This window comes from Anastrepha ludens, chromosome 3 (genome assembly GCF_028408465.1).
Source record: "Anastrepha ludens isolate Willacy chromosome 3, idAnaLude1.1, whole genome shotgun sequence".
NCBI classification, from domain to species: Eukaryota; Metazoa; Arthropoda; class Insecta; order Diptera; family Tephritidae; genus Anastrepha; species Anastrepha ludens.
In genome coordinates, this window is record NC_071499.1 from 89,684,114 (window position 1) to 89,696,924 (window position 12,811).

Here is a 12,811-nt window from a genome sequence, read left to right on the forward strand (position 1 = left end):
TCTGAATCGTCAGCCACTTGAGTTAGAAATACGATACTAGTAAAGAATATCCTTCTAATTTCTAGGTATCATGTTAAATTTTATCGAAACCGTCGCAAAACTTTATTGTAAAAGATCAAATTATTGCTTTGTCCGCCATTTTCCCCCAACTCTCCAGTGCTTATGCGGACATAAAAATGGTCTCTTTCGCACTACTGTATTATCGCTTATTAAATGTCAAATTGACGCCATCTTCGCCATTCGTTTTTAACTATTTGTGTCACTTTCGCGCACAGCAAATTGGATTCGTGAAGTGAAATTAGTGTTGTGAAAATATCTTAGCGATTGCGTTTCTTCACATCGAAATGTCATAAAGCGTTAGTTAACCAGCTCTACATATTTCCAGAAAATAGAATATCAACATAAAAACTTTGTACATAAGTTGTTTGTAAAGAAACAACAAATTAGATAAATATTGTACTTGAAACAGAAATTGCAGAATCCTACGCTGCCTCCCAGACGCGGCAGCGTATTGAGTTCGTTGGTTTCGAGTGTGTAGCAGCAACCTACATTTTTCTCCCATCAAACTGCAGTGTTTTCTGTAATTCTAATTTGTCACTTTGTTTTTGATTGTGTGTGGTTGAGCGGTGGTTAAAGCTTAATTGTTTCGAAATACGCGAACAATTGGCAATTTTAGAAAACGTAAGCATATAATTAGTGTTATAAGTTTATCGGAGAGTGCGTGTGTCGAGGTACAGTTGGGCAAGAGACAAATTGAATTCTTTGGCGCTTATAATTCTGGAAACGGGTGCTCCATGGATCAGTTTATCATAAAAAATTGATCCAAAACTCCATAAGTATGGGGGGAATAAATTTTTTTTGGTAGTTCAATGATTCGCGCCAATATTTGACAATCATAGGATGGGTTTAAAGAGTTGCCACACGACAACATCCATTAGGGGATGTATTTCTCGTTACGTACACTCTAAAGTGATTTTGAATGTATAGAAAAAATTTAAGAATGATAGCAATAATGATATAATTAATCACATACTTATATATTACATATTGTATGCAACCTTAATTTATTGATAATAATACTTCAATATATTCCAATTAGCTAACCTGAGAAATATATATGTGAAGGAAGGATGCGCGTTGGTAAGAAAGCTAACGTCGTCGAGGCGAAGAAAACACGTTCCTGTGTCGTGCGATTGGAAAAGGTTTCATCACCCCCAATAAAAGCAACTAGAAGCAGTGGAGTAAGCCCTCGCGGAAACGTGCAAATACACTCGGATGAAAAAAAATTCAAGGGTCCATTGAAAAAGCGACCAATTGCACAAGGCAGTAGCACTGCTGCATCGCCAAATACTGCTACTCCAACTTCAACACAAATATTAGCTAAAGCCAAAGAGATGAAGGATAGATTTAAAACGCCTTTAAAAGGTGTTAAGAGCGAGTCGGCTAAACGAGTTGCTGACGAACAGCCTTCACCCACAATAGCTGCTGGACGTTCACGAAGAGCAATTAAGCCCAATCCCAAATATGCAAGTGAAGATATGGTCACCCCAAAGAGTATAAGGAATGTGGCTGCTCTTGCTGGAACATCAGTTAAAAGGCCAGTCATTACGGCGAAACAACGAAAGAGGTCAACAAGTAGTTCAGACGATTTTTTTAATAGAGATTCGAGCGATGAGTTGGGTGCCAATGAACTAGATGATGAGGTAGATAAGATCTACAAAGCAATTGAAAAAGAAACGGATTCCGATTTCTCAGATGAACCTAAAGTGGTCGAAACACAGGTGAAAAAGCGTGGTAGGCCACGGAAAAATACACAGTCTACCCCAACTAGTACACCTACACCAACGCCACGACCAACATCAACGCCGCGACCAACATCAACGCCACGACCACCACCCCCGACCGTACTTAAAGGACAAGCATCACAACTTCAGTTGCTGAGAAAGTCATTTGCAGCAAGCGTTAATCGATCCATTGAGCCTTTGGCAGGAATTAAACGCCCCCGTATTGATTCCGTGACCGGAGGTAGCAGTAGTGATAACGATGTTGATGCAGGAGTTGTTGCCCGCAAACGTTTCTTGTTGTCCAAGTCGGCGATTGTGCGCGCCAATAAAAATTCGAATTCCAGTGACATTAGTGTGGTAGTACGAAAAACAAATCAAACACTTAATGGCAGCAAAATAAATAAGATAAAACCCGGCATAATAGACGTAGAACAACATAAGCGCAATACAACTGTAAGTGAAAAACGCACACTTATGGACGGCAATAGTGCTCCAATCAGGATACAGCAGCAAGCCAAACCTCTACATACAATGCGAAATGTTGGTAATACTTCTACGACACCATTAACGCGTACACTAATAACAATGCCCTCTAAGACTCAAAATGCGCGTGTTATGGCCGTGGCAAAGCGACGGAGCGCTTCGCCGGCTACCCCCAAAGTAACAAAAACCCTCATTGAAGAAAAAGCCGAAGAAAGTAGTGGACATAAATTGGCAGACTCACCCTCAACAACCGTGGATGATTTTGAGACAATGCCTACTTTTACCATTGTCAATATCAATGACATAATTAACAAAAAGGGCGATGTACTAATTTCCAAGACTGGCAAATCGCAGAAGCCGGATGATAGTATCACATCGGATAATGATTTATCGGAACAAAACAAAATGAGTGAACCAAAAAATGCACCTGGACGGCACAAAGGTTCGATTGTGGACAAATACAGTGACGCCATTCATTCAAAGAGCCCTTTGATTTCAACAAGGAAACCAACTCAGAAGATTTTAAACCACACACTTCTTAAAAAATTATCATCTTCGGATAGTGCTTCACAGCGCAGCAAAGCCAACTCAAGCATTTCACCTGATAAACCTGCTCCACGAATACTCAACGCAATGGTGGCAAAGAAAACTCAGCCTGTCAAACCTATGATAGCTAATTTTGAAGACTCGGCAGACGATGAAACCTATCCACTTTCACTTGATGGCGATGAGGAAGAGGAGGAGGATGATGCAGAGGAAGATACTGGGGACGCAGAAGAAGACGACGAAGATCCCGACGATTCGTTTGAGGTTAGTAAAAACAAGCTTCCAACCAGCACACCGTATCTCGTCAAAAAAAGGACGCCGTCAGCAAAGGAGAATTCACAAACCGCTCTTAATCGGCAGCCAACAAAGAATGTCATACAGCGCAAAATATCACCGGAAAAAGTGGTTATTTCTCGTCAAGGAGATAAAATAATAAAGAAAATTACCTGTTTTGAAACGTGGTATGTTATAATACCAGAAGAAACAACGCCAAAAGTAACACGAAATATACTCGATATACCCCTTATCAAGCTGGCCAATGTAGCTACTGAAATCAAACTACCATCAGAAGATTGGAAGAGTAAAGTGACGTTGCATGAATTATCGCCAACAATGATTGCCAAATCAAACTTGATAACCTACACAGGTGATCTAAATGAGTACAACATCGCGGAAAATGATCGAGGTCGTTATCAGCCTTCGTGCGTAATGTTTAGGCGTTCAGTAAATGATCGAGCGAAATCACGACTTCCGTACGATAGGGCTGTCATATTCAAGAATAAAACTTTCTTCACAAACATCGAAGGCAAGAATGTTAAATTGGTGGGAGCACCCAGTGCTGTCAATTCGCAGAAAGATGTTGAAATTTTGCTCCAAATAGTGGACTCATTAACACTACAAAGTTCACTTGTTGAACCCACAAATACAATGCAATAGGCAAAGTTGCCAAAAGATTAACGGCACAAATCCAGAATTCAGTACACTTCTTTGTATGTATACCCAGGCCCTTATAATATCTACTTTAATTCGTTATAAATTCAATTTAAAAATTAAGTTAAAAACAAAATATCGTATATTGAGAAGCTCCAACAATGAGCTCAAAAATCTATAAATCGAGAAACTGCAATTGAATTACTTAGGTTTGTCATGGAAAAAGCATATAATCATACATTTGTATATGTTATTATCATTATTCGAGTATAGGAAGGTCTTATGAACACATTTCTTATAGAAGCAGTAAAACAAAAAAACAATGACATTGTTTTTGTAGTGCGAAATTTGTTCGAAAACTCTTTAGTTTGGAGGAAGGTGACATATGCTACATTAAACAAAAAAAAAAAAAAAAAGAAAAAAAATATTTTTTAGACCTTCAAAATACCAGTAGCGATATACATATATGTATATTTGTATAAGTGTAAATGCTATGTATAAATTGTCATTCGCATAGATTCGTAGGTAAGTGCGGACCCAAATTTTTATAAGTCATTGAAGGACTACCGCGTAGGTGTTGTAAATCATATACTTAACATAACTACGAAATAATCTTATTTCTTTACACGCTTAAATAAATGCATACGAAAGAAGTTAAAACTAGAAATGTTAATATATATGTAACATATGGATATATGTATATATTATATATATGGATGTAATATATATATATATATATATATTTGTATGTTTTCGATATATACGGTAATAACATGGAGATATATATCCACTGCATATATAATAATATATTCTGTAGAGAATTATTCAGAAGACAAGAAAATCATCTCAACTTTGTTAACATAATTATGGTTATTTTTAGTTACATATTAAGTATTTTATCGTAGGCGTTAAAGCCTGCCTAAATCTAATTTATAAATTTCTAAACAAAAAAAAAATAATCCGTTGGTAAAATAAACCAATTTTTTATGTTTATATAAAAGTTTTACTTTGCATAAAACAAGTTTGATAAAGGTGAAGTATTCTGAGAATTTTGGAAATGGCCATACCTATTGCACACTTCCGATTTGGAACTGCGAATTATATCAGATTGAACATCAAACATTTGATAAATTCATTATAACCTTTGCAGGTAATTAATATGTATTTTTTCTCTATTGTCTACATAGTGGCATATGTAATTTTGATTTGCAAATAAAAGCAATAAAATAATAAAACCAATGTTTTTATTTCATTCGTCTATTTTGTGGGGTGGCAGCTCCTTGCCACGATTCCGTCGGGGTGGCATCGTTGTAGGAGTGTGTTCGGCGATGAAGTGATCTATATATTAGGGGTTTGAATCAGATATCGGAGCTATATCTTTCCCGTTATCATTGGATTGTAATTGGCACAAACCATTTAAACTTATAGCTTTTAAAGAATTATGTGGGTCAGCTCTTTTATGCCTAACATAACCCTTATGTATAATTTAATATTTCAAGATAATTTATTCAAATTATAACAAGTTTTCTAAAGACTCGAGAGAAGAAATTGCTCTTTACTGAATTCTTTTTCCATTATTCGGAAATATCGCTTGCTTTTTATATAAATATTGTGTAATATTTTGTCAAAACTGCAAGGCCTTTCAAATCACTCGTTTTACCAACACTGGGTTTTCGATCAATACCACATACTGGATAGGGTATTGTATGTGTAACTCTACCAAATTATTCTGATTCCAGACTTAAATTAGTCACGAAATTTCATTACTTAATTAAAAATCAATTTGTTTGCTGTTTGGTTGAGCGTCTCCTTCAATGTATGGTGGGAGTCAGTTTATAATGACTGCTTCGAACCCGGTAACAACCGAATGGTAGTAACCCAGAAATCACTTAGCTGGAGGGGCGCAGAATTAAATGCACTTAAAAATAAAAGAATTAAAGGTATTTAGTTTTGCAAAAAAGATATTTATAACAAACTTTATTGAATCGAGATTTCAGTGTGCGATTACGACATTCGATAAGAATTTAGGCAATTTAAAATTTGTTAGAAAATGAAATACCGTTATTTTCTTTATATTTATAGGAGAATTGTGACTGACAGGGTATTTATGTCTAGGCAATAACTGTTGGCACATTTTTTTTGGAAATAACTTATACCAATAAAAAACTACTGAATGCTAATTTAATTTATATTGTTTGGAACTTTATTTCACAGGAATTTCATAGAAACAGGGAGTAGAGAGCATATCCGGGCCCCGGGGGAAAATTGCAAATGCGGGTCCTTTCCAATTATGTCTACTTATATAATTCGGAATTACTCTCGAGTCCGGGCCCCTCTGAGAACTCCGGGCCCGGGGTAAGAAGTCCCCGATCCTCCCCCCTCTCGTCGGGCCTGCATAGAAATTATATAAATGTTTAAGGATTCTTAAAATTATATTTTAATTAAATAGTTTTATTTATAAATTTTAAAATAAGCAAAGATTATTTTTTCAAACTTGTTTTATTATAAACTGGCTTGGAGGGAGTTTTTTCAGCACTACTGGGGTGATATATTTAGAAATAGAGTTGTTGCAAATATTTTAAAGTCTGATATATTCATTTAAGACACGATTTTTAATTTCTTAAGCATGCTACACTAAGTGGTTAAGACTTCGAACTGACAGCTTTGAAAATCAACTCTTTATAAAAGAAGATTATAAAAGCAATTCTTTACGACAATATTAATCATTTAATAAAAAAGGAAAAGTTGTAGTTTCGGTATGAAATATTAGGAATACATCAAAAATAGTTAATTAATTGCTTTTGCAATATGTATCATGATTCTATTACAATTTTAATGTTTTTAAGGGGTAACATCTATCTAACAGTTCGAAGAGCGTAATGCTGCAAAAATATACTCGTTGTCAAAAGATAGTATACATAAAATATTTAGCTTTATGCTTTAGAACAATGCAAAAAAATATTGAACAACTTTTTCAGCCTAGTCTAAATTCGAGAGTATTTGAATAAAAAGTTTTAAAATTTCAAACAGAAAGGGCTGTAGTTTTATTATTATATGAAAGAGAACTATGCACTTTGGCCTTAAGGTCTTATTGGTTTGCTAAAAAATGTTTAGAATAACTAATTGGTGAATTTTATTTTTTTCATTGAGAAATTATTAAAAATTCGAACGAGAAAAATTTTAAGGTTCTGTATTAAGTTCCTGGCGTTGTTTTGGAGATAACCCGTTTAAAGTTTGAAAATGCGCGAACGGATTGTTGTCCAACTAAAAAAATTGTATTTAAATTTAACTTTTTAAAGAAATTTATAATGCATGTTTCTTAAATGCACCAAAGATTTTATATTTTATAATGCATTTTCGCCAAAGGTATGTGTTTGAAATGCGTCAATAGTTCTTTTTTCAGTTAAGTCTACACTTTCTTAAGGAATTAATAACATTTGTTTACTAAACGCGCTAAAAATATTCTAATCAGTTACACATTTTTTAATTAATGTTTTTTTGGATAAATGATAATGTATGTTTTTTTTATTGAATTATAACATTGGGTTTTTGAATGCGTCAAAAAACATTTTAATTAGATCTATATTTTTGCAAATGAATTTATAATATTCAACTTAAAGTTTTTGTTAAAGAATTAATTTGGCAGAGGGTTGTGCATTTAGTCCCAAAATTTAATCTAGGCACATGGTTTTTTTTTTTTTGTTTTTTTTTTTTGTAATGTTACACAAAATGAGTCATTTCCAAATTTCAAACCTCAATAACTTTATTTAGAATGAGAAAACTGGCAACATTTTTTCCTCACTTTTATCTAAAATAATTGTACTATCTTATAAATTTATTTATTTTAATATATTTGATGCAGATGATTACTAGAAAAAATACGAAACATCAAGCTACGAAAAGAGGTAAAAAAACCAAAATAGGAAAAAATGCTTTGCATAAAAAACTGAATTAATGTAATTCTACAGAGAAACCTTCAACAATTTGTTTTAAAGCCATTGGTGTTATTCATAAGTTTTATTTGGACGGGCATTTTTACTGAATTCTAGTTAAACGGAAAGTTCATTGCTCGGGAAATTTATTACTTGTCAAGTTGGTGAACAACAAAAGGTGGATTAAAATTATTACTTACTTACTACATAAGTTATAATATATAAAGAAAACACACATTTTTATTTATTCATAAAAATTGTTTAAATTGACGCTCTTCGTTATATATGTATGTATATAAGTACGTGCTCGGCATCGATTTCGTATTTGTACAGTTAGGGTATGTAGTCGAACGAAAAGAAGCGATAGCGGGTAGTAAAATTTATGAATAATTTAGTTGTTTCAAATGAAATTTTGATTATTGTTTGCCATTGAAAAGGAGATAAACTAAAAGAACTAACCAAACGTTTTTTGTTTTAAATGCAATGTTAATTTCGTCTTTTCGGGTTTTTATACCCGCGCAGTTGTGCCCAAGGGTATCATAATTTTGTTCATACAATGGTTTTATGTAACATCATAAAGGAATCAAGATAGATGTAGACATGTGGTATATGGTTATTTCGATTTAGCCATGCCTGCCAGTCTGCGCGTACGATAACGGAGCAAAAATTAAAATATTTCAAATAAATTTGATAGTTAGCAATGAAAATGTACGAAATCGATCAATAACGATATAACGGTAAAACTTTGCACCTCTGTTATAAATGAAGCAAAATTATTCAAATTGAGTAGAAATGGTGAACCCTAGAAAATAAATACGACCCAATTACTTTTTGAAAATGGCGTAGTGCCACGCGTACCTTTGGGGAAATGCGTATACTCGACCACGACTTAATAAAACACTCGTATTGCAACCCAGCTCATTTAGAGGCGAAGTAATTATTATTAAGATCTGATAAAAGCCACGATCACTTTTTAAATGCTAAGACTAAATTTCCGTCAGTATCTCTGATGTTACAAACTATAACTTTTATTGTCTATGAGTTTATTTAATTAAAAAAACTAACATCCAGCCCAAACTAAATTTTACTAAAATGTACGGAGGTATATAAAGTTCGGTCCGGACTGAATTTAGTCTTACTCTCTCTTTTTTTAATAAATTTATTGCAAAGCTATTTTTTATGGAGTTTTTTAACTGTAAAAAAACAGTTTTTACTTACGTAAGTCTAAATATTAAATGCGATAAAAAAGATTTTTTATTCAGGTCAATATTTTTTTAATATATATTTTTAAAATGAGAAACAACTAAATTTTATTTATTTATGTGTGTGCATATACATACATATACTTTTTAAATACATTTATATCTTATATTCTTAAATTTTTGGGGCCCAATGTTGTATGGGTATTTTGTAAGGAAGAAAATGTTTTTGTGCGAAGTTTATATTGAATTTCCTCAACTACAGTTATTACTTATTATTTACTAGGAGACATAAAATATTTTGTTAACCTCTTATGGTCAATATTTTTAGTATATAATACGCTTGACACTAAAGTTCGTTGAGCACCACATTCTGTCAGCTTATTTGTTGGCCCTCGTTGATGTTTGATATATTTTTAAATATTCAAAATAATCTTAATAAAGCTAATAACTATATTAGAACTGGTTGCTGTTACATAAAACAATTAATGGGCGATGATGCTAGATATACGAGTATATTCTTGACCTGATATATGTTTGTTGGTCCGCCTCGTTGAGGGAAAGTAAGGCTGTCATAAAAACTAAGTTTTTTCCCCAGAATATTCGGATGTATTAGGTGGGTATTTTTAATGTCTTATAAATAAAATGTATGTCAATAAATCAGTTTTAATTTTTTTAATATTATAAGAATAACATTAAATAATAATATTAAAATATTTATTATTTATAACATTAAATAAATATATAAATCATATTTTTAAAATTATTTTAAAACTAAGAGGAAATTCACATAGAGTGAAAGTGATAAATAACATAAAATAAAATTAATATAGATTTACCTAATATGTACATGCAAATGTACAAATATGCTGTTTTTTATACCTTTTTTTGGTTTTAAGATTATCATGGTTCATTACTAGATTTAAATAAAAGTTTATTCAAGATACAAATTTACGTACATTTTTTATATGTAATTTTGTAAGCCAGTATAGCGTAAAATACAATAATAATGAAATTTCGCACTGAAGTATTTTCTGAAAAATCATTGCATCACTATGAAGGAAAATGTGTATCGGCTTGTTTAGTACGTTCACGTCTACCCATATATCACATGATAATTATTGCAAAGATCACAGCTAAAATTTACATTTTAAGACTGTTTCAAAATGTTTAAAAAATATAGAAATTGAATATAATACATATATTTCAATCATATTTATCTATGTATATGTACATATGTATGTACATGTAAAGATTATCAATTCGGTGATCACTTAAAAGGCGACTATGGGAGGTTGTTAAGGTTATATTCGCCGACCTATTGACATTTTTTGTATTGTATGCTATAGAAAATGGTTCTGATTATAATGCCAACATTTATTTTAAATAAGCGATACTGGAAATTTCCACACAAATTTAGGTACGAGTTGTATGTAAAATAAGTAAAACAAAAAGATTCTACGAACGTCGAGGATTTATTATCAATTTGTAATCATAGGTGTGATAATGTGCAACAAAACTTATATGCAAAACAAATAAAAAGTTACGAGATAATGAGAATGCAATTAGCTACTCGAAAGTCGATTTGTCAGAGTTGGCTGAAATCTGAGGGGCAGAATATCATCAATCAGAACCTTAGGTGGCACGACTGAAATACTTATTGAAAGTTTTTAAAAACCCCATTTTGTAAACAAAACGCTTGTAAAATTTATAATATTTCTTGTTGCGGCCAAATTACATAAAGATAAAAAATGGAAGTGCTGGTATTTGGCTCAGCGATAGTAGATTTCGTCGCGTAAAATATACATATAATAATTACTAGTACAAACAATTTTAACGCAAATCGCTTTCAGTTACACGGAACGTTTGCCAAAAGCTGGTGAGACACTGCATGGTCATACATTTTTGACGGGGTACGGTGGCAAGGGCGCAAATCAGTGTGTTGCTGCTGCACGGCTGGGAGCAAAATGTGCCATGATAGCAAAAGTGCGAGAAAAATATGTGAATATACTGAATATCTTTGTATACATTAACTTAATTCATTATAGTTGGGAGATGATACTTGGGGTTCGAACTACTTAAAACAACTACAGACAGAGAATGTGAATGTTGACCACGTGGAGCAGTGTAAAGGAGCAGTTAGCACTTAATATAAAATATATTAAATAATATCATAATCGTTCCCTTATTACAGACAACTGGAATTGCACAGATAAGTGTTGCAGATAGCGGAGAAAACCATATAGTAATCGTTGTGGGGGCGAACAATTTGTTAAGTGGAGAAGATGTAAAGAAAGCAAAGGCTTTGTTTGAAACTGCAAAAGTAGGTAGACAATTCTCTAGTTTCCACAAATGTGTATTTTACTATACCTTTAGATATTAATATGCCAATTTGAGACACCTCTTAATGCAACATTGGACGCATTGCGCGCCTTCAAGGGCATATCCATATTGAATGCAGCTCCTGCGTTGGCAGAAACACCATCGGATCTGATAAAAGCTGCTACAATCTTTTGTGTAAATGAAACCGAAGCAGCTTTGACAACGGGTTGTGGAGATATCTCTACTTTAGAGTAATTATTTTGCTGAAAACGGTGTACGCAGAATGGCGGCACCCGTTTCAGCCTTTATATAATGATTACGTCTATTTTCCTTTGTCCGCGACTCATTTAATATTGATTCCAGACATGCCAAAACAGCAATGAAGAAACTGCTTGAAATGGGTGCCAATAATGTTATAATCACACTGGGTTCTCTTGGTGCTGTTTATGTTAGAAGCGAAAACCCGCTTCAGTTTATACACGTACCAGCAATAAAAGTGACAAAAGTTGTGGATACAACTGGAGCCGGTGATGCTTTTATTGGGGCATTGGCCTTTAATATGGCTCGCTTCAGAGATTCTCCTTGGTACAATCTAATAGGAGCAGCCAATGAAGTTGCTGCATATTCTGTGCAACACCCGGGAACACAAGCTAGTTTTCCGAAACCCGAGCAAATGCAACGAGTAACTGACTACACATGGCTAGAAATATAAATACCCGAACCAACAAACGCGTTTACTTTATTTTTTATATTTACAAAAATTTATTAAATAAAGTCTAGTCTAGCTCGGCAATGTTTTAGTTTCGCTACAAGATTTTTTATAGAGGTTAACTAGAGTCGTGTGCCATTTGTGAAGGAAATGCACATTCTTATATTTATACATATACAGTCGGTAGTATTATTTCTTCCCCGATTTCTTAATGCCTCCACCAACCAGTGGACCCTTTTGTGAAGCACGTTGCTTTGCTTGTTCTAATGCCTTTTGAGCATCCTTCTGCTTCTGCTTGAAGGCCAACTCGTCATCGTCCAGCTCTTTCGACTCTTTCTTCGGTGCCTTTAGTGGTTTTTTCTTTCCACCCTCGCGACCAGACATTTTCTTTTAGCTTTTCTAAATTGTATAAATAAATGAAGTATTCGTTTTTATTAGTCAGAAACGTTTAGTTTATTTTTTGTTTTTGTAAACAATGAGCGAAATTTAATATCAAATTTTACTTACTCGAACACACACGTTTACAACAGCAATATTAATTGGTTATTTTAGCAAATATGCGATGTGACTGACTTTTTGATATCGATATTTCACACCATATAGAGAATATATTCTTGGATATTTCACACAATAAAAACAAAACTTCAGATTAAGCCCATGTATTCACAGGCAATCGCTTGTGGTATGATATTGATGTCATAAAACACATTCCCAATTTGAAAAAATTATATATTTGTTCGAAATACGGAACATCGGTTAAAGATTATGCATATCCCTTTGAATATTATTGCATAATCTCTTATAAGCATTAATTGAATGAAATATATTGACTTGTTTTCTCCTAAAATTTATTTAAATAAATTTAGTAATACCTACTTTTCAATATTTCTTAACAATTGCTGCTTT

At 33.2% G+C, this 12,811-nt stretch overlaps 3 protein-coding genes across 6 annotated transcripts; 2 read left to right on the forward strand and 1 right to left on the reverse strand.

Moving 5' to 3' along the window:
- The first annotated feature begins 249 nt into the window (after positions 1–249).
- On the forward strand, positions 250–4,660 carry LOC128858414 (uncharacterized). Of its 2 annotated transcripts, none has more exons than XM_054094675.1 (2): positions 250–681; positions 1,100–4,660. In XM_054094675.1, exon 2 carries the CDS (start codon positions 1,131–1,133, stop codon positions 3,747–3,749), a length of 2,619 nt encoding a protein of 872 aa, XP_053950650.1. In that variant the 5' UTR covers positions 250–681; positions 1,100–1,130; the 3' UTR covers positions 3,750–4,660. The 2 variants fall into 2 exon arrangements, with proteins under 2 accessions (XP_053950650.1, XP_053950651.1); XM_054094676.1 differs by having other exon boundaries at positions 272–356.
- Positions 4,661–10,016: 5,356 nt separating this feature from the next.
- On the forward strand, positions 10,017–11,989 carry LOC128858420 (ribokinase). Of its 3 annotated transcripts, XM_054094682.1 has the most exons (7): positions 10,017–10,294; positions 10,373–10,513; positions 10,728–10,860; positions 10,923–11,012; positions 11,069–11,197; positions 11,251–11,447; positions 11,560–11,989. In XM_054094682.1, exons 1-7 carry the CDS (start codon positions 10,227–10,229, stop codon positions 11,906–11,908), a joined length of 1,107 nt encoding a protein of 368 aa, XP_053950657.1. In that variant the 5' UTR covers positions 10,017–10,226; the 3' UTR covers positions 11,909–11,989. The 3 variants fall into 3 exon arrangements, with proteins under 3 accessions (XP_053950657.1, XP_053950658.1, XP_053950659.1); XM_054094683.1 differs by lacking the exon at positions 10,373–10,513 and having other exon boundaries at positions 10,035–10,294; XM_054094684.1 differs by lacking the exon at positions 10,017–10,294 and having other exon boundaries at positions 10,307–10,669.
- LOC128858421 (translation machinery-associated protein 7 homolog) lies at positions 11,898–12,519 on the reverse strand. The gene is made up of 2 exons (XM_054094685.1): positions 12,413–12,519; positions 11,898–12,304 (listed from the first exon to the last, which is right to left on the reverse strand). Exon 2 carries the CDS (start codon positions 12,287–12,289, stop codon positions 12,095–12,097), a length of 195 nt encoding a protein of 64 aa, XP_053950660.1. The 5' UTR covers positions 12,290–12,304; positions 12,413–12,519; the 3' UTR covers positions 11,898–12,094.
- Positions 12,520–12,811: the final 292 nt, after the last annotated feature.

What these genes read in the sequence shown, in the direction of transcription:
- LOC128858414 (XM_054094675.1), top strand. Translation starts at nt 1,131, where the DNA reads ATGCGCGTTGGTAAGAAAGCTAACGTCGTCGAGGCGAAGAAAACACGT.
- LOC128858420 (XM_054094682.1), top strand. Translation starts at nt 10,227, where the DNA reads ATGGTTCTGATTATAATGCCAACATTTATTTTAAATAAGCGATACTGG. An exon ending in AAATTTCCACACAAATTTAG is followed by an intron (nt 10,295 to 10,372) that starts GTACGAGTTGTA and finishes TTGTAATCATAG; the next exon opens with GTGTGATAATGTGCAACAAA. An exon ending in AATGTGCCATGATAGCAAAA is followed by an intron (nt 10,861 to 10,922) that starts GTGCGAGAAAAA and finishes AATTCATTATAG; the next exon opens with TTGGGAGATGATACTTGGGG.
- LOC128858421 (XM_054094685.1), bottom strand. Translation starts at nt 12,289, where the DNA reads ATGTCTGGTCGCGAGGGTGGAAAGAAAAAACCACTAAAGGCACCGAAG.